Here is a 24933-nt window from a genome sequence, read left to right as displayed (position 1 = left end):
TTGATGATAACATATGATAAAGAGCCAGAAAGTTTTCTGGAGCTTGGTAGTCGTCCATCAAAGTGGCCGGGGATGTTAGTCAGGCATGTGATAGAGATGACTCTATCCCGAGTCAATCTTTGTGAGAGTACAGTTATCACACCAAGTTCATCTTTACACTATATAGTCAGCTCTCAGATATCTCACACATCAGAACATGAAGCCATATCTTTCCTCAGGCTATGACATTAACTGTTTTGAAAATGTGTGGGAAATTAGTCCATGGAAAGGTTTTTCAGTAAAAAAAATAAATCTGTATGTGAAGAGTTTTTCCTTGTTACTGGTCACTTATAAGTTGTCAGTGCAAAGTGCGATATCAATGAGAAAAAAACATCAGGAGGAAAGTTATGCTCAATTCATGGGGTGTAATAGCAATGGAAAGATGACTGAACTTTTAACATCAGATGTAGCAGAAATCTCTTCATTCTGTTTAATGCTTCCTTTACTGTGTGATTATCTCCCCTTTCACTGCCTTCTAATTGTCTCCCCTTACATTAGTGATGGTATCCCCTAACACTACCTTCTAATTGTCTCCCCTTACTTTAGTGACAGTCTCCCCTAATACTACCTTCTAATTGTCTCTACTTACACTACCTACTAATTGTCTCCCTTTACACGACCTATTAATTGTCTCCCTTTACCTACTAATTGTCTCCCTTTACACTACCTACTATTGTCTCTCCATACACTACCTACTAATTGTCTCCCTTTACACTACCTACTAATTGTCTCCCTTTACCTACTATTGTCTCTCCATACACTACCTGCTAATTGTCTCCCCTTACACTACCTACTAAGTAGACTTCATACCATTTCTGTTTTATGCTTTTTAATATGCTGATGCTGCATAACGGTGGAAACATGATGACAAAGTAAAATACAACAACTTCCATTAAGAGTAGAGATTTCTTTATTCTATGTGTATGTTTTATTAGTGAGAAACAACCACAGAGTTCAACATATGGAGTGTTAGATCAGCCATTATTGTTATTGTTTACATGTTGTGATGCTGTAGTGATACCCAATACATCCCAGAATCTACTGTAACTTGTCCTGGTAGTGTTATGTTACTTCTAAGGGTGGCCAGAGAATGCAGTGGTAACATTCTCTGAAGAGCTCTGGAAAGGTTAAGGGTCATCTGCCTGACCACATGTCAGTTTTCACTAGGTACTGACTTCCTCCACAGTAGGACCCTTCATGTGTTTTCCATCTATACAACCAAGTGTGAGTAGTAGTATTAGTTGGATAATATTTCACAATTATTGTAAACTATATTAAGTTCATACCCCCCCTCCCCCCCACCCCCCCACCCCACCCCCCAAAAAAAAAAAACTATTGTTGTTTCCGTCCCTTAAGTGAATTACTGTTACTGAAGTCCAATAGGGTCAAGTTGTTCTAACCTGTCCCTCTGTGTTTTGAAGGAGGCTGTAGAGGAAGATAAGGAGGAGAGTAGATTATTTTGGTGGTGGGGTCACATTACACTGTAAGGATTAGGTTGTTTACTTGTTTACCTCAGCTTGACGTCATATAAAATTGTTCATTAAAGTAGATACAACATGTTCCATGTTTTGTAAGTCCTTTGAATTAATTATTTCAAATGTTAAGAAATTTCTGAAAGCAGTGCACATCCTGAAATTTCATCATAAGCCAGGCCTAGCGGGTGGTTTCTTGTACATACAGATATGGAAGGGAGTTACTCCAGCTAGGGATCTTGTTTTAATAGAAAAGGACTGTTTCCTGGAGGGAAGGGATTTTAACTTGTGGGTGGGGTTTTCTGCTCCCTGCATTATTTTGATTGAAGGTATTTTAAGTGGAAAATCTTGGTATCTGACTCCTGAACTCCCTTATCAATGATCAGTGATGTTAACTGGAACTAGAGTAAGGCCCTTGGCTTGTCAGCCTCTCTAGTTACAGACAACTATACTCCTTCTGGTCTAGTCAGCTTTGATCTCTGAAAACAGCAGCCAAAGACACTTGAAAGTTATGAAAATAAAAACTGTTAGAAATAATATGAAAATATATATCACACAGAAAAGACAAACATTTTCTTAGGTAAAAATGATTTTGTTATCCTGTCAATAGAAATATATAGAAAGCAATAAGAAAATCACTGAAGGGTTATTACAAAGCTGACTTGTTACAGAAGGTCTGTGTGGATGTGTATGGTTGTAGTACAGTACCTGTTACATATACATGCTGTATGGTCTATAAGGCTCTATCACTCCATCACCCAGCCTCCTCAGTCTATCACCTGTCTCCATCAGGCCAGCATCTGTACCTGCTCCAATTAACAGGTCAGCATCAGTACCTTTGGTAATTAACCACCAGGTAGGCATGGTTTGAATTAATCAGTGAGTACAGGGTGACAGTTTTAATTACTGGGACCAGAACACCCAACGACATCTAAATCCAGTGTTGTGTTGGGAAGTGATGATTTGAATTTCATGGTTTTCCTGTTTTCTGGAGGAATGTTTCCTAATTCTTTTACCAACAAGAGAAAATGTCTAGATCAGTATATGTCACCAGGAAATGCTATGTGCTATTGTGATACTGTGAGAACTTGTGTTGGTTTTCTGGATGTTTTGGTGTGAAGATGTTTCCTGTTAGAAATCAATATTGTCAAGGTGATCAATTCAAATGATTTAGTTTCCAAAGGAATTAATTCTTATTGTCGGTTTAACTTTTGGTAAAAATTGAAACTAATGTCTGTTTGAAAATCATTACCTTGAAAAAATATTATTAATGAAACTTTTTTATCAAATTTTCTGCAACAAAGAGATTGATGTTAAACCTCAAAAAGTTATCCAAATTTATGGACATAAATTACAAATTCTGAAAAGAGTCAGGAAAGAAAAATTGATTTGGAGAACAGCTCTCAACAGACACTAAATATATTACATTTTGGTTGATGGAAAGACATCTTTCAAAGGAATTTCAATTTGTGATGTATTGGGAATGATTAACTTTATTTCTGGAAATCAGTTTTGATTTAAAATTTTAGAATATTCAGCCTTGGCTATTTCTGAACGTCTTGTCTGGAACTGAAGCTGCTAAACTGTACACACCGCTAGGGTCCCTTGGAAAAGTTACGACGTGAAAACCATGTAATGGAATCATCCAAGATAAATCATGTTTAGAAGTGATCGGGAAACATATCCATACTGGTTCTCTTGAAATCAATTTGTGTGTTGACATATTACTGAATTACCTACCTGCACAACTTAGATTTGAAATCGGAAGACTGTAATCTTCAACCTCAACACCTACAAGTAGTTTTTTTTTTTTTTTGTAATTTCTTTCCAAGGTGATAACTGTTGAAATATCAAATGTTTAAGATCATCTTTCATGGTATGGACCAGCTTGGTAATATTGTGTAACTGATGGTCTGACAAATCCAAGAGGAAATTTCTGATGGCGGTACTTCACAGTGTACGAAATCTTCAGAAAAATCTGTATATATATATAACTGTTGAAGTTCATTTTGTGCCATTAAGTGGAAATTCCAATGTGAAAACACATGTAAGTATTGTATGAATAACAGCTTTCAAATCTGGTATAGGAGGACAGCACCTGGGTACAGAAATTAGAGGTTAGTGGTGTGATTCAATAAGGTTCTACAGAAACCGGTTGCTGATCATTGGTGTAACCTGCAGGTACTGTCCATCTAGAGTTCAGGGGTGTGTTTCAGTCATGTTCTACAGAAACCTGCAGGTACTGTCCATCTAGAGTTCAGGTGTGTGTTTTAGTCACTGTCTACAGAAACCTGCGGGTACTGTCCATCTAGAGTTCAGGGGTATGTTTTAGTCACTGTCTACAGAAACCTGCGGGTACTGTCCATCTAGAGTTCAGGGGTGTGTTTTAGTCACTGTCTACAGAAACCTGCGGGTACTGTCCATCTAGAGTTCAGGGGTGTGTTTCAGTCAGATTCTACAGACATTAGGAAGTACTATTCATCCAAAGTTCAGGGTCACTATTATATCTGGAATCCAGATTTATATTACATTAGTTACATTTATAAACTCTATTGATGTTTGACGGTCTGATTCTGATACCTAGTTGTTAATGACAACCCTATCCATGTCATGGACTATGAAGTCAACTCATATATACTGCATACATTTGTATAAATGAAAGAGATATCTTGTGAAAAAACAGAAGTAAATTATGTAAGCAACATTCTTTACATAACTGTGGTCTGTACAAGTTTCATTGGAAGAGATTATGCCAGTCATTCCTTTAGGTACAGCAACACAACATAAACAATAACATCCACTATCATCTGGCTTTAATTGGAACCATTCAGTGTCTCCCAGTTGGAGATATGCTGAACCAGTAGTCTCTCACCTGTGTATTACTCCAGTTGACCTCCATTTGGCAGAATGTGATCACATCTTAATTCCAGAAACATCATCACATGAATTTGGCTTATCTCTGTTTTACCACATGTTCTCATTAAATCTTTACTGTAAGGATGCTTTACCATAATTATTTCAATACAAAAATATCATTTTTTACCTTCAAATCACTGTGTATGGTCGTAACAGTGAAATCAGCTGGGCATCAGACTTTACAGCTCAGTTGTATGACAGTCCTTTCTTTGAAGCAGTTAGTGTTTCTTGGTTTCTTGGGGCAGATTGTGCAGCTTTGAAAACTAGCTGAGATGATGGTATAATTTTCTCAGGAAAGACACTCTAACCTTATGGCTCTGGATAGTAAGTATCCATTGTATCTCCTACTAAACTGTGTCTCTGTCTCAGTCTACCTTGGCAATAAACCTGGGTGGTCAGGTGGCACAGTGGTCACACACTTGCTTTTTCACTTAGCCTTTGCATATAAGATTCCTTGAACAGACATTAAAAGGTAACGGAGTTGACCTGCTCTACCACATAGGTTTTTGGGTTTGTTCCCACATTAAAACCTTTGTGGGCCCATCTACAGGGCCAAGAATGATTAATATAAGTTGAAATTGTTTCCCAATTATAGTAAAGCAAATGAAGTTTATGCATTAATTGAAATGAAACAGTAGATATTACAAAGGGTTGCAGTGACAAAGAAAGGCATCAGACCATCTTTATCACCAGCCATGATCCACATTTAGGTCACAGGTTAGAAACTCCTTAACTTCTCTCCACCACCTGAACCTGGCACATCCCTAAATGACCTTGTTAATGGGACATTAAGCAACAATAAAAAAAATCTACCAAAATTATAGATATTACATAATTACGCCTTGGTTCCTTACATGATTTATACCACCTCTTATTAGCTACTTAATTAACGTACTTTTAATACATTATCAGATTCGTTTTGTAATAAACTCATGGCAGTAACACATTAGGTTTACATCAGGCTGTAAAATAGGAATTACTGGTAAATATGAGAAGGCTTAACCAAGTCATTGGTTTTAATATGATGGTGGAATCATTGCTATATTTTAGCTCACTTAGTGTAAAAATAATTTCTGTCTGAATTTAAAATTCATCTGTATTTACTTCAGTTGAACAACTTTTATCAAACACACTTTCCTTTTTGCAGGATTTGATCCACTTCTCAGCCATTGATCTGAAAGACTTAGAAACAAAACAAATCACTTAGTATTATGTATGAATAAACTGGTGTATTAATATTAGAAAGCTATATATGTGTAAATAATGACCTTTTTACCTGCACCACAGGAGTTACTGCCTGCGAGCTGCTGATTGCTGTATCTGATTTCACACACAAACTCACTGATATTTGATTTTGATGAAGATAAAATTGTGATGTATGATTTACCAAAATCAGGGGACGGAATGATTTATTTATGAAAAAGTTTCTTAATTGAAGGTCAAGTTTCAATGGTGAAAGTTTCTGCCTGGTACCAATAGCATGTTTGAGAAATATTTTTAAAGGCTTATGTTGAATTGCTAGAATCAAATAATGAATGTCACTTTTGCATTTAATTTGGGTGGGAAATATTGTTCAGTGTATGTAAGTGATAATATCAAACAATTCAACCACATTACATAAAGATTTTATAATCTAATTTGGACATGATGTTATGGTTACAAACATAATTGGCTTTGATTTCTAGAGAGGTGCATTTGTTTGTTGAATGTGAGATCATCATTCTTCATAAACAACAAAAGATTGGCTGTTTGCCAAGTTTAATACCATGTAATCATGTTGATATAATGTCTTTCATTCAAATGTAGCTTGAACATTACATATAAATTGTAAGAACCATCTCATTGTCAAAAAAAATTGTATTTGTGTCTTAAATTTTGGAGAAAATAATGAACTGGTTGTGTATTGGTTGAAAAGAGAAAATAGGCCTAAAATCCACTGTAAATACCGTTCACATTTTTATACTTAATTCATTTATGATGACGTCACATGACAGTTGAAACATGTTGATAAGTACATTACAACAAACCTCCATGGAGTGATTTCTGTATTGTCTCTTTAAAGTCATTTCTGTGAAGAAATGTTGAAGACCAACCAACTGATATTTTTCTTTTCTTGGTTCTTCAATTTACAAACATGTCTCCCACCAGGAATCCACTGTTAAGGTGTTTTTGCTGTCTCCCACCAGGAATCCACTGTTAAGGTGTTTCCTGTCTCCCACCAGGAATCCACTGTTAAGGTGTTTCCTGTCTCCCACCAGGAATCCACTGTTAAGGTGTTTCCTGTCTCATTGTATTTACCAACACTTCCAGTTTTCTCCTGTAAAGTTAAATTTAAAACTAAAATACCTGGAAAATTCTCTTCTATTTTAAGAATAGAAAATGTTACAATAATGATATTCTTGAAAAGAAAACTGATAAAAAAATTTCTACCTTAATAAACTGAAAGCAGGAGATTATTTAAGTAACTGTATATATATATATAAATTAACATCACTGTTTTCTGGCAGTTAAATCCTTGTAATGAATCTTCCGTTTATTAGCTAACACCTTGAATTTTCTGTTCTCCTGGCATCATTATCAGCATCGCCAGGTTGTGTTGATAAGCATCAGTAATATTTATTTGGTTATGGAGTTTCTTTCGGAGTACATGATTACATCTTAAGTCAGAATGTATATTTTTAGGAGAAAAAAAAATTATATTTCAAAAGGTATGATATAATTTAAACATTTATTCAACAACAATTGTAAAACAAGCTTTAAGCAAGGGGTCTTATTGTGGGAGGAAATCGGAATATCAGGGAAAACCCATGTGGTCGGGTAGGTAACCCTATAAATACCTTCTCTAATCCATTCAGAAAATCAAACCCTGGACATCTTGTTAAAAGGCAGCTGTATTACCGACCATCCTTAAATGAAAGACACCAGTAAGCTCCTTTATAAACAGGTACAAGAGTTCTGATATTGATGGTCTCAAGGTTTCTCTAGGGGTTGACTATTACTAGGGAAAGTAAACTATATTTTGAGCAATATTTGACGAAGACATTTTAGGTCAAATCTGATATAGAAATGGTCATCACATACATTGTTAACAACCTGAAGTAAATGTAACATTCCTAGTAGTAGCTGTGACATCTGATGTTGACTGCCATCAATACACTGTTATATGATTGTACTGGGGTACAAAGTTTTCGTATTAATGACTCACTGGGGACTTATCATCATTAATGTGAGGGAGCTTTCTACCTGTTGAAGATTGAGTCACAAGCTGGACCAGCTTTATAGAAGGTACTTACTATTCCACCTGTTTACTGAAGTCAACTTTATAGAATGTTTGATATTTCCTTCAAAAAACCTTACGGTAAAATGTTGCTATTATGTATTTTTATTATCAATTTTGAATTTTAAATGAAATATCTTTTTCAAAAGAACAAAAATTGGTCCAATGTCAAAAAATTCAGATAGTTAATAATGGCATTCAGTGCATCCTTATCTAAGGTTTGAGATATTGGAAAATTGTAGCCAATTTATAACTATTTAATGAAGTTTATCAGACGTATGTCAGTGTTCCAGAACAACACCGGAACATTGATGCGTGTACACAGGATGGTAGCTTTGATTTTTTTAATTGATTATTTTCACTCCGAGTGTATTTCATGGTTAGATAAAAATGTCTATTTTTGATGTCTTCCAATTTAAAAACATAATATTGGGCATTAAAACATAGATGTTATTTTGTCTTCAGATTTTGATGTAATCTTCAGTTTTGTCAGATGCTTGCAGACTAATATTGAACATGAAGATTGATTTACATAATTTCATGAAAAAAACCCTTGGGATTCATAAGCTTTGAGGAAATTTAACGTTATGTGGAAGTGATTTTATTCTTTTCTTCCATTTGCATCAAAAGGATGAATTTGACACATATTTGAGCGACTATAAATATTGTGTTATTGTAAGATATATTCTGGAGAACTCACCGTGGACTGTTTTTTCTGTCTGTTTAGGGTTGTTGAGAATATAAAATGTGAAATTTTCATGTCTGTAGTATGATTGGAGATAGATTATATTAATATAAATTTTTCATAACTCAAATTTTCTCCTTTGTGTTTTAATCTGTTCTGTGAGATGTAAACCTTCAGTGAGAAGGAAGTCAGTCACTGGAATATTAAGGTTTTGTATTCCGATCAACTGTAACTGGTGTTATTTTTATTTTGATCAACAAAGATTGCTTGAGTTGAGACCAGGCAGGCTTAATTGAACTTAGCCATCTGTAACCATTTGTTATGATAACTTACAACATTTCTGAAGGTAAAGGTTGTTTACTTGTGTTTTCATCCGTAAAATGAGATAAAAAGATTTTTTTTCCTTCATTGTGACTCATCTTTATGGTTGACGACATTTTTACATTTTTTTAATGTGTTCGTGACAAAATTGTAATTTTGGAAACAAATATAATGTGTGTATATCAACGTGATGACATGCACCCACGTATTTATGTGAATTCCAAAACTACATATGATCCATGTAGAGAAGTATGTAGAGGGTGGCCATTGAAATGGTAGACATTCATCACAAAGGAATCAGATATGAAGGTAGAGGTGCGTGAAATGTGATGTTATCTCCTTCCCTGGAATAGTAAACAGTGAACAATTGTTACAATACACTGCCACACATAATAATCTGATAATGGTTAGGAAATAAAATGTCTTCATTTGATTCTGGATGTTACGATAAAAACCTGGAAGTGTGATGTAAAAATAAGCTGGGTATCATGGGATCGTCATCAAGGCTGTGTGATACAGGTAGGATATACAACATGTATTTACTGTTACTGTTGTAATTCATAACCTTTGTAATGCTTATCATCATTATACATGAATAATGGTGATATGATGCTATGAATGAATGATTGATGCATAATGTCATCGTGCTGCACATTGGGCTTCAATTTCACGCATTTAAAAAATGACTCTGCGAAATGAAGTCCGTTTCAAGTATGGCCCTTATGCCAATCTTTGTCTGACTTTTAAGGTTTTATTTTATGAAATCTCTAAAGCATAAATGTTTGAATTTTGTATTAAGCAAGTTATATATGAGTTTGTGTGAAATATTAGAAAATTTGTTGTTGTTTTTCGTGCTGTTGCTGTAATATCAAAAGATGGGAAAATAAGCAAATTGAATTTTTTTTGTCATTTACGCTTAAATTTTTGAATTGATAAAAAAATGACATCAATTTTCTATTTTGTTTTGATTATCAACTGTAACAATTTACAATATTTATTGAGGAGCTATGAAGCTTTAGTTACAAGTTTCTACAGTTCAAACTCTCACTTTGGACCAAAATGTTTCTGTTTCATTTAAAATAATAAAATTTGAGTACCTCCCATTTGATCGAATTCCAAAATAAAATTTTAGAAAAGAAATGAAAAATGAAAAAGAAAACTAAAATTTCTAAAATTATTTTTAAGATTATTTTTTTTTAAACTTAATCTCAAGTTATTGTTCTTGTATTTAATTATGCATTTTATTATATATAACAACAATAAACAATAAATAAATAATAAAAATTCTTTGTCTGAAGGTTTATATTTACATCATGATTTCAGAGTTTCAGCGAAATAATTCTAACACTAAATAGGAAATAGGAATTGAAACAAGCTTCGAGTTGTCATTGATTTATACTTATTCAAACCATGTTTATATTTACAGAGTGCAAAATTAAAACCCAGAAAAAACTAAATAACACAATGATGTATCACTGCCATGAATCCATAACACCATTGTATAACTAAGATGTCCCTGTAGCTTTTTATTGCCTACTGAAAACTTTCGTGATAGAAATATTACACTTCGCAGTGTTAGATAAGAATTGTTTAGGACCTGTAGCTTAATGCATATTTGTTGCGTAAAGTCCATATGTGTTTAACAATGGTAGAACTATTTACTGCTGGGCCGTGGGTGTAAAGAGATCACCTCTATACATGTAGTCTCCATTGGCCTATCAGTTGTTGCTGGGATTGTACAAAAACTCTAAGTGTTCTGGTAATATTGATTGAAATAACACATCCTTCTTGTTAACTATTTATCAATAGACTTAAAAACATTTCTAATTGATGCCAGTCTACCACAACACCAGGGGAATATTTAAAGTGCTTTTACATAGTGTTTGTAGAGACAAAATTTCTGCTCATAGAATGTTGGTCGCATCAAGTTTCATGTATGAGTTTTACTTCCAAGTGAAAATACATATCAACTTGATAAAAGGGTATTTTTCAAAAACAGGATGAAAAAACAAAAGTTCTGAAAATGTGTTGTATAATTATTACATTTTGATCGATTACAAACATGCTTTTGAGGTGTAGCATGCCAGAATTCTACACCTTCAAGACTCTTGGGAGTTGTTTTGCTGTTATTGTAAAAATCTTTATAACAGCTTTCATTTGGACCTGTGCGGGATACAAAGAGGAGAATCTCAAGTGTCTGATTATAACAGTATATATATATATCCATTAATTTTATTTTTATAAAAAAATTTACAGTATCTGAATGAATCACTTGAGTTTTAAGTAGGCTGATATCACTTCTCATATAAGTCACACATCTTCTCTTGAGAATTGCTGTATATATATGCCAGAAGATTTCTCATTCTTGCTGCCTAGTATATCTGGTACCCAATCTGTGGGTTAACTCCATCTGATATATTCACATTTGGTCTCAAGGTTCCACATTAGAGTGTTTCTGTATTGATCAGAATCATTGTTACGTGGAATGTACTAGGAAGGGGTATGGTTCATGGATGTGCTAGACATTTTGTAAAGGTTAAGATGTTATAAGGAGGTAATTTTGAGAGAGAAAATGTGATGAGATATTTTATATGGTTTTTATACATACCTCCAATGTCGGATGGAATTTCAGTGTGAAATTGAAAAATTTGATTATTTCATTTTAATTTGGTTTCCATCATCACATCATCCTTATGGTGATCCAGATATGATCTATAAAAGATTAATATCAAATACAAGTAGAATATAATGTGAAAATCTAAATTTTCTCTGATTTAATTGTGTGGTGTAATCATGACTATATTTCAACAATCTGTTTTTGTATTCCAGCTATACAGTCTTTGGATTCTCTAAATGACCAGATTGTACAGTATATATTCACACCATCCAATGGACAGAGTTTCGATTTCGACAAGGATCTCTTGCCAAATGAACAAGAGACACTGAAGTCGTCGATGGTTTTGATTCGACGGCTTCTTCACGACGCGCAGAGCAAGTTTCGTAAAATGGTAGAAGACAATAGACAGCTGGCAGCTCGTATTGATGGATCTATACATGCAGCTAACCAGGAAGTAAATGCCCTGAGGACTGAACTAGTGGACACAAATAAACGATTGTCAGAGATTGGAACTGGCATTGAGAAACGGGACTGTGGAGTGCAATGTGACGGTGAAAGTAAGTTTGAAATAATTTCAGAGTTTTACCCCTTTCTTTGAATACTTTCTTACCTGGCACATTTGTATTAATACACCCATGAATTATCCCATGTCCTACCCTATAGGTAGGGTGTAAGGCACCTGCTGCCTTCATTGTATGATTGTGAAAGGTGACTTAATCTAGGATATTTCTATTTTCTCTGTTTTATAAAGAGATTCTTTTCCTAATGTCTTCCCTTACACTGCCTTACTTTTTGGCGATTAGTTGAGTAGAGGGTTTGGCGTTCTAGCAGTCCCGTGGCCAAGGCATACCAGAGTCTTTAAATATGGTTACATTGCTCCACAATGCAGTTTAGCATTTTGTAGAGTGTATTCACTTGTTTATCTGTTAAAGTTGGCTTCAGTTGAATAGGGGGCTTTCACAAACATGTACATAAAAACAAGCATTCAAGGACACATATTCTCACCTCACATACACCGAGAGGTCAGAGAAGTCATTCTGAAATGGCCTTTGCTGTTGATAGGACATAAAATAAACTAATAAAGCTATCCTGACATGCTGAGATTTTACACTACATCTTAACTTGTTTGATCTATTAATGACTAAGCCATCATCATCATTATCATACTTAATGATCTGTCACCACATCAAGATCACACAGTTTATCTTCCGTATCAGCTACCCACTGTTCCCTATGATGATATTGATCCCGATACTTTAGTGTTCAATTGAAAACATTCTGACCTTGATCATTAACAATCAGAAAACGTTTCATGGTGTCTTTATTGGATCGGTCTCACCTTAAATAAATGTCGTAATGATTTGTTTTCGCTGTGGAATATCCTAGGATAAAAAAACCAAAAGCTTTCTGGAAATTACGAAAATCAAAAAGAACTGAAATTGAAAATATATGAATTTCTTTCACAATTACTGTAAAGATATTGGTTTTAGTCATTCAAATTGTCTGCTAGTGCTGAAAGTCTTGTGTTAAGATATTATAGAACTGAATGCAGTTTCTGTACATTGCTAATATAGCAGTTACTGTGAATGTACACATTCATCGTGGTGCTAATTTGCCAACAGGTAGTTATGTGCTAAAATCTCATTGTGGTAAATCAATTACTTTTACAATCGATCTTATTTAAAACACCTAGGCATGCAGTAATTAGACCAATATTCACAGGGGGATAAGACAAGTGTCTCCAGTGTCTTTCTGATAGACAGCATGCAGAGTTTAAAGTTTGGAAGATATAGTTAAACATTTAAATCAAATGTTAAGGTAGATATAGTGAAGTCAGATGTCAAGGTAGATATAGTGAAGTCAGATGTCCAGGTAGATATAGTGAAGTCAGATGTCCAGGTAGATATAGTAAAGTCAGATGTCCAGGTAGATATAGTGAAGTCAGATGTCCAGGTAGATATAGTGAAGTCAGATGTCCAGGTAGATATAGTGAAGTCAGATGTCCAGGTAGATATAGTGAAGTCAGATGTCCAGGTGGATATAGTGAAGTCAGATGTCCAGGTGGATATAGTGAAGTCAGATGTCCAGGTAGATATAGTGAAGTCAGATGTCCAGGTGGATATAGTGAAGTCAGATGTCCAGGTAGATATAGTTAAGTCAGATGTCCAGGTAGATATAGTGAAGTCAGATGTCCAGGTGGATATAGTGAAGTCAGATGTCCAGGTGGATATAGTGAAGTCAGATGTCCAGGTGGATATAGTGAAGTCAGATGTCCAGGTAGATATAGTGAAGTCAGATGTCCAGGTAGATATAGTGAAGTCAAATGTCCAGGTGGATATAGTGAAGTCAGATGTCCAGGTGGATATAGTGAAGTCAGATGTCCAGGTAGATATAGTAAAGTCAGTTGTCCAGGTGGATATAGTGAAGTCAAATGTTAAGGTAGATATAGTGAAGTCAGATGTCCAGGTAGATATAGTGAAGTCAGATGTCCAGGTAGATATAGTGAAGTCAGATGTCCAGGTAGATATAGTGAAGTCAGATGTCTAGGTAGATATAGTGAAGACAGATGTCCAGGTAGATATAGTGAAGTCAAATATCCAGGTAGATATAGTGAAGTCAAATGTCCAGGTAGATATAGTTAAGTCAGATATCCAGGTAGAATATGTGTAACAGAAAACCTTTTTAATATGTCGTATGTCAGTGGTTGGTTTGGGAAGGTTTAATGATACCATTTGTAGGCAGAGAGTGAATAAAAATCATTGACCCCAAAAACGATATCACAAGGTATGAACACTGTCTGTTTTAAGGTTTATATTGGTATTTGAAAAGCTTACAAGTCTGGCCCAGCATGTTGCAGTATTTACATTAAAGACAAGGTGCATGTTTTGGAGATCAATGAAAGATACTATACATATCAAACTCAGATTGCTGTTACACTTATCATGGTGTACATGTGAGTGCAGGTGCTACTTCTATCAAGCCTCCTTTAGACCCAAACTCCACAGTTTATAGACATGGTGGTAACATGCTGTGATCTTGTGCAGTCAAATAAACATACCAAATTACTAGTGATAGGTATCAAGGCTGATCAGAGTTGGAAGTTTGATCAGGAAGGGGAATTAGTTCTGATGGTGTAGGTAGTACAGTAATAAGTTGGGGAGGGGGAGTTTTGGTGGTGTAGGTAGTGCAGTAATAAGTTGGGGAGGGGGAGTTTTGGTGGTGTAGGTAGTACAGTAATAAGTTTGGGAGGGGGAGTTTTGGTGGTGTAGGTAGTACAGTAGTAAGTTGGGGAGGGGAAGTTTTGGTGGTGTAGGTAGTACAGTAATAAGTTTTGGAGGGGGGTTTGGTGGTGTAGGTAGTACAGTAATAAGTTGGGGAGGGGGAATTTTTGTGGTGTAGGTAGTACAGTAATAAGTTGGGGAGGGGGAGTTTTGGTGGTGTAGGTAGTACAGTAATAAGTTTGGGAGGGGGGTTTTGGTGGTGTAGGTAGTACAGTAATAAGTTGGGGAGGGGGAGTTCTGGTGGTGTAGGTAGTACAGTAATAAGTTGGGGAGGGGGAGTTCTGGTGGTGTAGGTAGTACAGTAATAAGTTTGGGAGGGGGAGTTTTGGTGGTGTAGGTAGAGAGTACGGTTATATGTTGGGGAGAGGATTGTGGTGGTGGTGGTGTAGACAAAGTATTATCAGGGGTCGTGTATGTTTTTTATACCCAAATCCTGTTTTGTGTACACAGACGGGAATCCATTATGACCAACAGGTCTGTTTATTGTCTATGTAAGTAATCTAGTTATTAAGATTTTCGTAAATATTTACATCCAGCCTTGAACATAGTCCAGATATACGTACAGGAACCACCCAACAAATGACTAGGCATATGTGGCTGTTATTACCATCCAGATATAGGCACAGGAATCACCCAACAAATGACTAGGTATATGTGGCTGTTATTACCATCCAGATATAGGTACAGGAATCGCCCAACAAACGACTAGGTATATGTGGCTGTTATTACCATCCAGATATAGGCACAGGAATCACCCAGCAAATGACTAGGTATATGTGGCTGTTATTACCATCCAGATATAGGCACAGGAATCGCCCAACAAATGACTAGGCATATGTGGCTGTTATTACCATCCAGATATAGGCACAGGAATCACCCAGCAAATGACTAGGTATATGTGGCTGTTATTACCGTCCAGATCTACGTACAGGAATCACCCAACAAATGACTAGGTATATGTGGCTGTTATTACCGTCCAGATATAGGTACAGGAATCACCCAACAAATGACTAGGTATATGTGGCTGTTATTACCATCCAGATATAGGTACAGGAGTCGCCCAACAAATGACTAGGTATATGTGGCTGTTATTACCGTCCAGATCATGACTAGGTATATGTGGCTGTTATTACCATCCAGATATACGGAATCGCCCAACAAATGACTAGGTATATGTGGCTGTTATTACCATCCAGATGACTAGGTATATGTGGCTGTTATTACCATCCAGATATAGGTACACCCAACAAATGACTAGGTATATGTGGCTGTTATTACCGTCCAGATATACAGGAATTGTACAGGTATATGTGGCTGTTATTACCGAATCACCCAACAAATGACTAGGTATATGTGGCTGTTATTACCGTCCAGATCGCCAACAAACGACTACGTACAGGAACCACCCAACAAATGACTAGGTATATGTGGCTGTTATTACCGTCCAGATCTACGTACAGGAATTGCCCAACAAACGACTAGGTATATGTGGCTGTTATTACCGTCCAGATATAGGTACAGGAGTTGCCCCACAAATGACTAGGTATATGTGGCTGTTATTACCGTCCAGATATACGTACAGGAATCGCCCAACAAACGACTAGGTATATGTGGCTGTTATTACCGTCCAGATATAGGTACAGGAGTTGCCCAACAAATGACTAGGTATATGTGGCTGTTATTACCGTCCAGATATACGTACAGGAATCACCCAACAAATGACTAGGTATATGTGGCTGTTATTACCGTCCAGATATACGTACAGGAATCGCCCAACAAACGACTAGGTATATGTGGCTGTTATTACCATCCAGATATAGGTACAGGAGTCGCCCAACAAATGACTAGGTATATGTGGCTGTTATTACCGTCCAGATATACGTACAGGAATCGCCCAACAAATGACTAGGTATATGTGGCTGTTATTACCGTCCAGATATACGTACAGGAACCACCCAACAAATGACTAGGTATATGTGGCTGTTATTACCGTCCAGATATAGGTACAGGAATCGCCCAACAAACGACTAGGTATATGTGGCTGTTATTACCATCCAGATATAGGTACAGGAGTCGCCCAACAAATGACTAGGTATATGTGGCTGTTATTACCGTCCAGATATACGTACAGGAATTGCCCAACAAATGACTAGGTATATGTGGCTGTTATTACCATCCAGATATAGGCAGGCAATACACAAAAAATGACTAGGTATATGTGGCTGTTATTACCGTCAAATAGGTAGTTGAAATATGTGGCTGTTATTATGATATACGTACAGGAATCGAACCCAACAAATGACTAGGTATATGTGGCTGTTATTACCGTCCAGATATAGGTACAGGAATCGCCCAACAAATGACTAGGTGTATGTGGCTGTTATTACCATCCAGATATAGGTACAGGAACCCCCAACAAATGACTAGGTATATGTGGCTGTTATACCATCCACATTGTGTAAATTAATTAATCATCTTAACCTTAAAGACGTATATTAAATGATTTTTTACATAGACTATTCATTAATTCTTAAATAGTTTGAAATACATACACTTCAGTCTGTAACTCTTGGAATTTTAAAGATTCAAGTATAGGTTTGAAACTTAAAACCGATACAGTGTAAAAGTTATTTTGATAGTGATAAGATGTTGCTGTTTTATGATAACGTTAGAGTGATGAACTGGCATGATAGATGGCCAGTTGGTATCAGAGCCAGCTAGTAACATCTACAGCAGCATCAGTAGGATAAGCTGCCACACAGAACCCTGCTGAGTATTAAAATATCCAGTCCAGTCAATACGTTCCTCATCCCTACCCTGTCTTATATGATCTATATATATGATCTTGATATGTTTGAGACCTTAGACTTCAAACTATCTAGTCTTTGTCAAACTGGTTTGGTTTTGGTAAATTTGGAATGAGTTCTGGACATGGCTCATTTCAATCCTTGCCTGGACGAGTCTGGTAAGTGTCACGCCTGGAAAATCTTTAAGTTTGATATCATATTTCTATTATTATTCTTGATACTTTTCATTATATATTTGTATAAAACAAATCTCTCAAGGATTCAAGAGAACTGTAAATACATGTCAGGAAAAATTCAATTCACCTCATCTCATGTACTGAAAACGAGTGTCAAGATCACTTTATTTGAATATTCTTTAAATTTGACAGCAAAAAGACAGCATGAACCATGCACTATGAATTACTGGGGGGAATATTTTTTCAAAGGGAATTAACTCTGAAGCAAATTGAAGATGTATGTGTTGTGTGATCTCTGTATGATTTTAAAGGTTAGATGAGCAATTTAAGAATGGATAAACTATTGAATTTCAAATAATTACAAATTACAAAGATAACTTCTAAATATAATTTGTTGTGTCGTGTCTTTTTGACCTAAAGTGTGACTTCATTGTATTAATGAACTCACTTCATCTTCAAACTATGTGGTTTGGGTCAAGTATTCTGGTTTGTTATGCTTTAAAGGGAGGTAATTTTTAAACAGATTTGTGTGACATCAATCGTTACCTTCTGTGTTGATATAAGAGTACCAGACTGCAAGTTAGACAGGGTTATTATGAAATACATAATTGTAAAAAGTGGATTATTGTTTGTTTGTAGATACGCCACGCCACAAAGCTGATGAGGAAAATGAGCTGAAACAATTAAGGGAAGAGAACTCCCGTCTGGAGTCACGCCTGGCAACACTGGAACAAGATGACCTCAAGGACATCGCTACGGAAACCACAAAGATTGGAGAAATGAAGCTTGACCTTATTCAGACCAAACAGGAGCTCAACCGAGCCAAAGAGGCATTGCAAGGTATGAAACATCTTATAATAAAGGTCAAAGTGAGGTCACAGATATCAATTTAAAAAAAAATATATCACCAAGCAAACATTGGATCAAAGCTGTATCAAAGACTGATTAGACTTAATTTAATTACTTGTATATTTTGTTTTCTAACTGACGACATCAAATACGAAGCATGCATATATGATAAAACTCCATCTGTATGACAAAATCAGCAAGTTAAGGAAATATTTTAAAAGTTTTCTTGTAGGTTGATGTTATTGTGTAACTGGGATGGTATTTTTAGTAAAGCTTTTGATGTTATTGTGTTACTGGGATGGTATTTTTAGTAAAGCTTTTGATGTTATTGTGTAACTGGGATGGTATTTTTAGTAAAGCTTTTGATGTTATTGTGTTACTGGGATGGTATTTTTAGTAAAGCTTTTGATGTTATTGTGTTACTGGGATGGTATTTTTAGTAAAGCTTTTGATGTTATTGTGTAACTGGGATGGTATTTTTAGTAAAGCTTTTGATGTTATTGTGTAACTGGGATGGTATTTTTAGTAAAGCTTTTGATGTTATTGTGTAACTGGGATGGTATTTTTAGTAAAGCTTTTGATGTTATTGTGTAACTGGGATGGTATTTTTAGTAAAGCTTTTGATGTTATTGTGTAACTGGGGTGGTATTTTTAGTAAAGCTTTTGATGTTATTGTGTTACTGGGATGGTATTTTTAGTAAAGCTTTTGATGTCATTGTGTAACTGGGATGGTATTTTCAGTAAAGCTTTTGATGTCATTGTGTAACTGGGATGGTATTTTTAGTAAAGCTTTTGATGTTATTGTGTAACTGGAATGGTATTTTTAGTAAAGCTTTTGATGTCATTGTGTAACTGGGATGGTATTTTTAGTAAAGCTTTTGATGTTATTGTGTAACTGGGATGGTATTTTCAGTAAAGCTTTTGATGTTATTGTGTTACTGGGATGGTATTTTTAGTAAAGCTTTTGATGTTATTGTGTTACTGGGATGGTATTTTTAGTAAAGCTTTTGATGTTATTGTGTTACTGGGATGGTATTTTTAGTAAAGCTTTTGATGTCATTGTGTAACTAGGATGGTATTTTCAGTAAAGCTTTTGATGTTATTGTGTAACTAGGATGGTATTTTCAGTAAAGCTTTTGATGTTATTGTGTAACTGGGATGGTATTTTTAGTAAAGCTTTTGATGTTATTGTGTTACTGGGATGGTATTTTTAGTAAAGCTTTTGATGTTATTGTGTTACTGGGATGGTATTTTTAGTAAAGCTTATTTTACCAATATGGCGTTATATCTGGCAGACATTTGTCATCATTTACGGAGTCCCTGAATTATATGTCTCTTAAGGTTCAGAATTGTTTCAGGATTGTAAAACCTTGTCTTTATCATTTTACTTGACATCACTGTTAGCTAAGTTTGATGGATTTCAATTTGAATGCAAAAGAACTTTCACAGAATTAATACGCGGTTTCTTCGTGGTAAATTATTTTCACAACGTCCAGACAAAGACCAAAGACATTCAGGATGTTGGTTCTCCCCTACCCCGTAAGGAATTTAATTTTTTTGGCAAGTTGTAAATATTTTAGTTAAAAATATTTTTTTGAATGATTTGAAATCAGCTCAAGGACCATACACATTTACAGAATTAGGGGTTAGGTTGATCACAGGACAATGAAGTGTCATTTTGTGACTTCTGCTGGACAACAATAGATGTGACTGTACTTATCCTCAGACAGGGGCTCGTTGTAGGTTGATCAGAATAAAAATAATAATAATTTTTTACTAGGCAGTAATCCTATAATATACACACATCGTCTTTGAGCACAGAGAAATGGCAGGGGGTGGGAAGGAGTACCTATATGTTATAGTTTAGTAGGAATTGATGCAGAGAATAACCTTATAGTTTCTGAAAGATTCCACGCACGTCCACCAAAACCTATAACATTTCTCACCACTGTGGGTTGCTGTAACAAATCCTGCTTTCTTTACATTATAGTGAACATGTGTTGAGATATTATTCATCAGCAGAACTCTATTTTATACTCCCTAGCGTGAAGACATTAAAATGAAAAAGATAAAATTTGTGTCATTCTATATCTTCTGTAACACCTTGTTGTTTTGCACAAGAAATGATGTGATGACAAAAACTTCTTGAAACTTAACTGACATGTAGGGGGGGAAAAAAACCTCAAAACAAGTGTAAAAATTCATTTTGAAATGGGAACTAGAGTGTTTGTATGTCAACATGTTAGATAAATTAATAAATCCAGCAATTTGTGCTTCCTATTACTATGTGCTGTATATCACCTATACAACATGTAATGGTTTTCGATATGATGAAGTAAACTATGTTACAATTTTACAAATATCTGTTTGTATAGCAGTTGTTAAATACATCAAAGTTGGGATGTAGATAAAATATTTTTTTACAGATCAGGTTTGTTTGTAATGTTTTGGAAAATGTGTGAAGTTTGTAAATGATACGTTCAGGTCACAGAAGGTCACAGTGTTGGCATGTTGGCATGATTCTGGAATATAGAGGGCAGATGATCAACACAACAAACCTCAATCTGTGATATAAAAGATGTGTGTAGAGAGCTGAGTGTGTAATAGATAAAAAAGATAAAAAATTGTTTTTATTGACCACACATCTAAAATTAAATGTACCTACTTCGTTTTTAGTTTGAGCTCTGATTTTCTGTAAATTATTCCAGATTTACATATGTAATGAAAAAATTTAGATGATATTGAAATCTTCCAAAAAGATATTGAAATCTTCCAAAAAGATTGAAATCTTCCAAAAAAAAAAAAAAAACAGAAAGGTAATCTGAGATGGACGATTTCTACTTTAAACTGAAACACGTGATATTGTGTTTAGCCATCAGTCTGTTCATCTGAAAGTAAATATGATCATCATTCTCGTACTGAATAATTTCCCACAATTTTCTCTTGACCTTTTGACCCTGAACTTAATACTTAGGTTTCCAAAGCATAAAAATACCTTTGAAATTGTTATATGACTGAACGACACATTTTGTAAAAATCCACTTTATTTTGATTTGGACTTTGACCTTGACTTGAAGTACCAAAATACATCAGAATACAGGTTTCCTTTGGATAATCTATCTAGAAATTTCCTTTATTGACATCATGATGCAAATACACCATAGGAACATTCAAACTATCTTTAAAAATTTTTAAAAATCTTAAGAAATTTAAAAAATATCTTGTGACTTGACACACCCCACCATTGTAGTTAGTGTTTCACTGGAAGCTGAGAAACAGACCAGTCTGTGCTGACATGGTAATGTCATTGGGCTAGACACTTCACCCTGTCATTGCTGTGGATGGCATGCGACGGGTCTCCTGTATGTTGTTCACTGAGGTAGTCACTAGCTGTTTTGAGAAGACTCCGCCTTCAAATGACCGTGGCTGATCACAAGGCAATAAACCTAACAAATATATCAATCATATTCAAATTGCAATAAACCTATGAGATCACTCGGATTTGATTGATGGTTCCATGTTTATTGTACTACTTTATCAATATAACCCCATACCTAATGATGACCATGGCCCCAATCACTAGCTGTTGTTCTTCAATACATTGTCTTACAACGCACTCATCCTCTGTCTTTTTTTCCGAGGTCCTTGGGTCCTTTTGATTGTGATAGGATAAACACGGTATATTTACAAATATGGGTATTATATACCAGTGAAAACACACTTAAATTTAATCTGGTTTTATAGAGATTTTGATAACTGACAAAACATATTTTATTACTTGCTCCCAAGAAAGATGGAATATATTTAACTGTATATTGTATTTATAACTTAATCACCTAACATATTATCGAGATGTTTCTTGCTGTTATGAACCGACAAACAAACAAATGATTGTTTTTACTTTTGTAGCAATGAAGGGTGATCGAAAGCGTCTGAAGGCAGAAAAGCTGGAACTTCTGAACCAAATGCGTCAGTTATATACAACTCTAGAGGATAAGGAAACAGAGCTCAGAGACTTTATACGCAACTATGAGACTCGTATGAGGGAAAGTGATGAAACCATCAAACAGGTAAGAATATAAAGTAGATCGCAGAATTGAAAACAGTTGACAAAAAGGTGTGTACTATAGATATGCGAGATCTATTGTACTGTGACCAGACATCATATGGGTCATGGACTTATAACTCTGCAAAATGTATGTTTAACCCTCCGGACTCTGGGCTTCATCACAAAGAATATCCCTCTCAATCAGAGATGCTTGGATGGAGGGAGGAGTGTGTGTGTATGAGGCGGGTGGGGCTGTTATTCAAGGACACATGTACCTGGCTGCTTCCTAGTAATTTGTCTCAAATCTATATTTCGGTTAATTTTACATTTATATCTGCGTTCCTGATAAATAGAATATTCTATTTCAATAGATATTTATGAACTTCCCCTTTTAGCATATGATATTGATTTGAAATCAAATGATTTTAAACAACATCTGCATAAACTGTTCAAAGTTCAAGATCACAGTATTCTGTGCAATATTCTGTAAGCTGTCTGATCTAGCCACACCCTAATTACATACCAGGATCAAAGGAAATTAATCTTAAACTCCTACATGGCACGTAATATAGCCCACACACGCTCTGTCAATGAAACCTACATACATGAAAAAAATGAAGCAGTATTTTTGAGATCCACCTACAAGAATGAGCTGAAATCGTTATGTTGACAAGTTTTTGTGCCTGATTTGCTGTGTATGTGATATTTTAGACAATTAACACATATTTTAAAGTATGTGCTGGCTTCATCATTCACTGGGGATGTATTTGCTGTCTAGGAATGAGTTTTAAATGAAACCAAACATCGAAGCATTGAATAGAATGGTTTGGTAAAATTACATTGTTCAAACTTGCCTGGATGTGAATGTTGTATCAAAAGGACTGTCAGTCAGGGGAAAAAATACTTATAATTGTCTTCCACGATGTATTGTCACAGACATGCATTTAGTTAGTTGTGAGTGATTATATTCTGTGATGACATGGCAAGCTGTGTAAAATGTCACAGCATTATGATATTGGCTGCAGAACTTAGGATATTGAAACAGCAGTGTCAGGAGAAAGATGAAATTATTGTTTTAATTTTCTTTTTTTTTTTTTTTCTCAAAATTCTCAAATGTTGATTAACAAAGCCTGTTTTTCTGGATGTATATTAAAGAGTATTATCGGATGTTGGGTTGTAGCTTGCCACAGAGCGGGAGGATTGTGAACATGAACGCTGGGATCTGATGAAACAGGTCCGAGACGGACAGGAACGTACCTTCATACTCAGGACACAACTGGAGACAAAAGACGCACAAATAAAGAAGCTGGAAGTAGAATTAGTGGAGGTTAGTGGACAATATCTGTATTTTTTTCTCTTGTGAATTAAAGTATCTTTGTTTTCAATTAATTACTTATCATAACCAAATTGACAACAGTACATTATTACCATCTTGTGCGTTTTTTGGTCTATAATCTGTTTTTGACCTTAGTGTATTACAACCAAAAAAGATAGATTCCTGACCATTTATTACACTATGTACATCAGTGCTAGAATGCTCGACACTAGTCATTTCAACGTCACGCTCTAATCTTCTTCTAGTCGTGATATAAGAACTTTTAGTCTATTGACAATACCAATCTGAAAAAAAAGTTCCAAAATACACTGTACTTATCATTTCATGTGCAGATGTGTTGGTACAACTTTATTGTATATCATAATCTAAGTGAACATTACTCTGTTACACACAGAAATGTGGACTTTTTTATCACTAAACCATTTGAAAGATGATAAATAGTATAATTTAGTATTGATATTTAACAACCCTGTGTAATTTGACTCTAAAAAGATTTTATGCATACTTAATTATAAACAAATTCAAATAGTTTAACTAGTGAAATATTAGTGTAAAAAATTAATGAGAAGCATGGTATGTGTTCTTTACCTACATCTGATAAATCACACCTACAAAGCCTCTGTAGACTAAGGTGTGACCCCCTACAAGGGGACAGTACACTGACACTTTTGATGTACTTTAAAGCATGTGTTTGGCTTCAACTGAACAGCCCAAAGAAATTCCTTTTTCATATAAAATGTTTTAATCATAAATTTGAACCATGTCATTTGACAACAGTGACAAAGAACATGGTAATCTCCATTATTAACCTTACTTGACCTTCAGTTTTGACCTTTACTCTGACCTTGAACTCCTCAGGCAAAGGAGCAGCAAGTATGTGGTCAGAAGCTTCGCAGCAGTATGAACCACTCCCCTAACAGTGTTGGCGGAACAACGACAAACAGTGAAGAATTACCGCCCTATGAAACACCGCCTCCATCAACAAACTTCAATTCCAAAAATAGTAGCATGGAAGGTATGTATTATAGTCCTTTCCATATTGTGTACATTCATAATTCTGTTTTTAGATTTGAAGGACATGTACAGTATTGAAGCACGAGATTAAAATG

General features: G+C 35.2%; 1 protein-coding gene across 5 annotated transcripts in view; it reads left to right on the top strand.

Annotated features, from left to right (window-relative positions):
* LOC132547071 (kazrin-like) overlaps nt 1–24933 on the top strand; it is a 93270-nt gene that overhangs the window by 55732 nt on the left and 12605 nt on the right. For all 5 annotated transcript variants that reach the window (XM_060210825.1, XM_060210824.1, XM_060210828.1 and 2 more), the window contains exons 2-6: nt 11540–11884; nt 18231–18431; nt 22350–22510; nt 23669–23815; nt 24683–24839. In XM_060210825.1, the coding sequence (XP_060066808.1) occupies nt 11540–11884; nt 18231–18431; nt 22350–22510; nt 23669–23815; nt 24683–24839 (1011 nt within the window). The remainder of the gene's footprint in view (nt 1–11539; nt 11885–18230; nt 18432–22349; nt 22511–23668; nt 23816–24682; nt 24840–24933) is intronic.

This window comes from Ylistrum balloti, unplaced genomic scaffold, assembly GCF_031769215.1.
Source record: "Ylistrum balloti isolate Yb309-2 unplaced genomic scaffold, AGI_CSIRO_Ybal_v1 Utg369932, whole genome shotgun sequence".
NCBI lineage: Eukaryota > Metazoa > Mollusca > Bivalvia > Pectinida > Pectinidae > Ylistrum > Ylistrum balloti.
The sequence above is the reverse complement of the archived record's forward strand: the minus strand, read 5'-3'. Positions and strand labels throughout refer to the sequence as shown.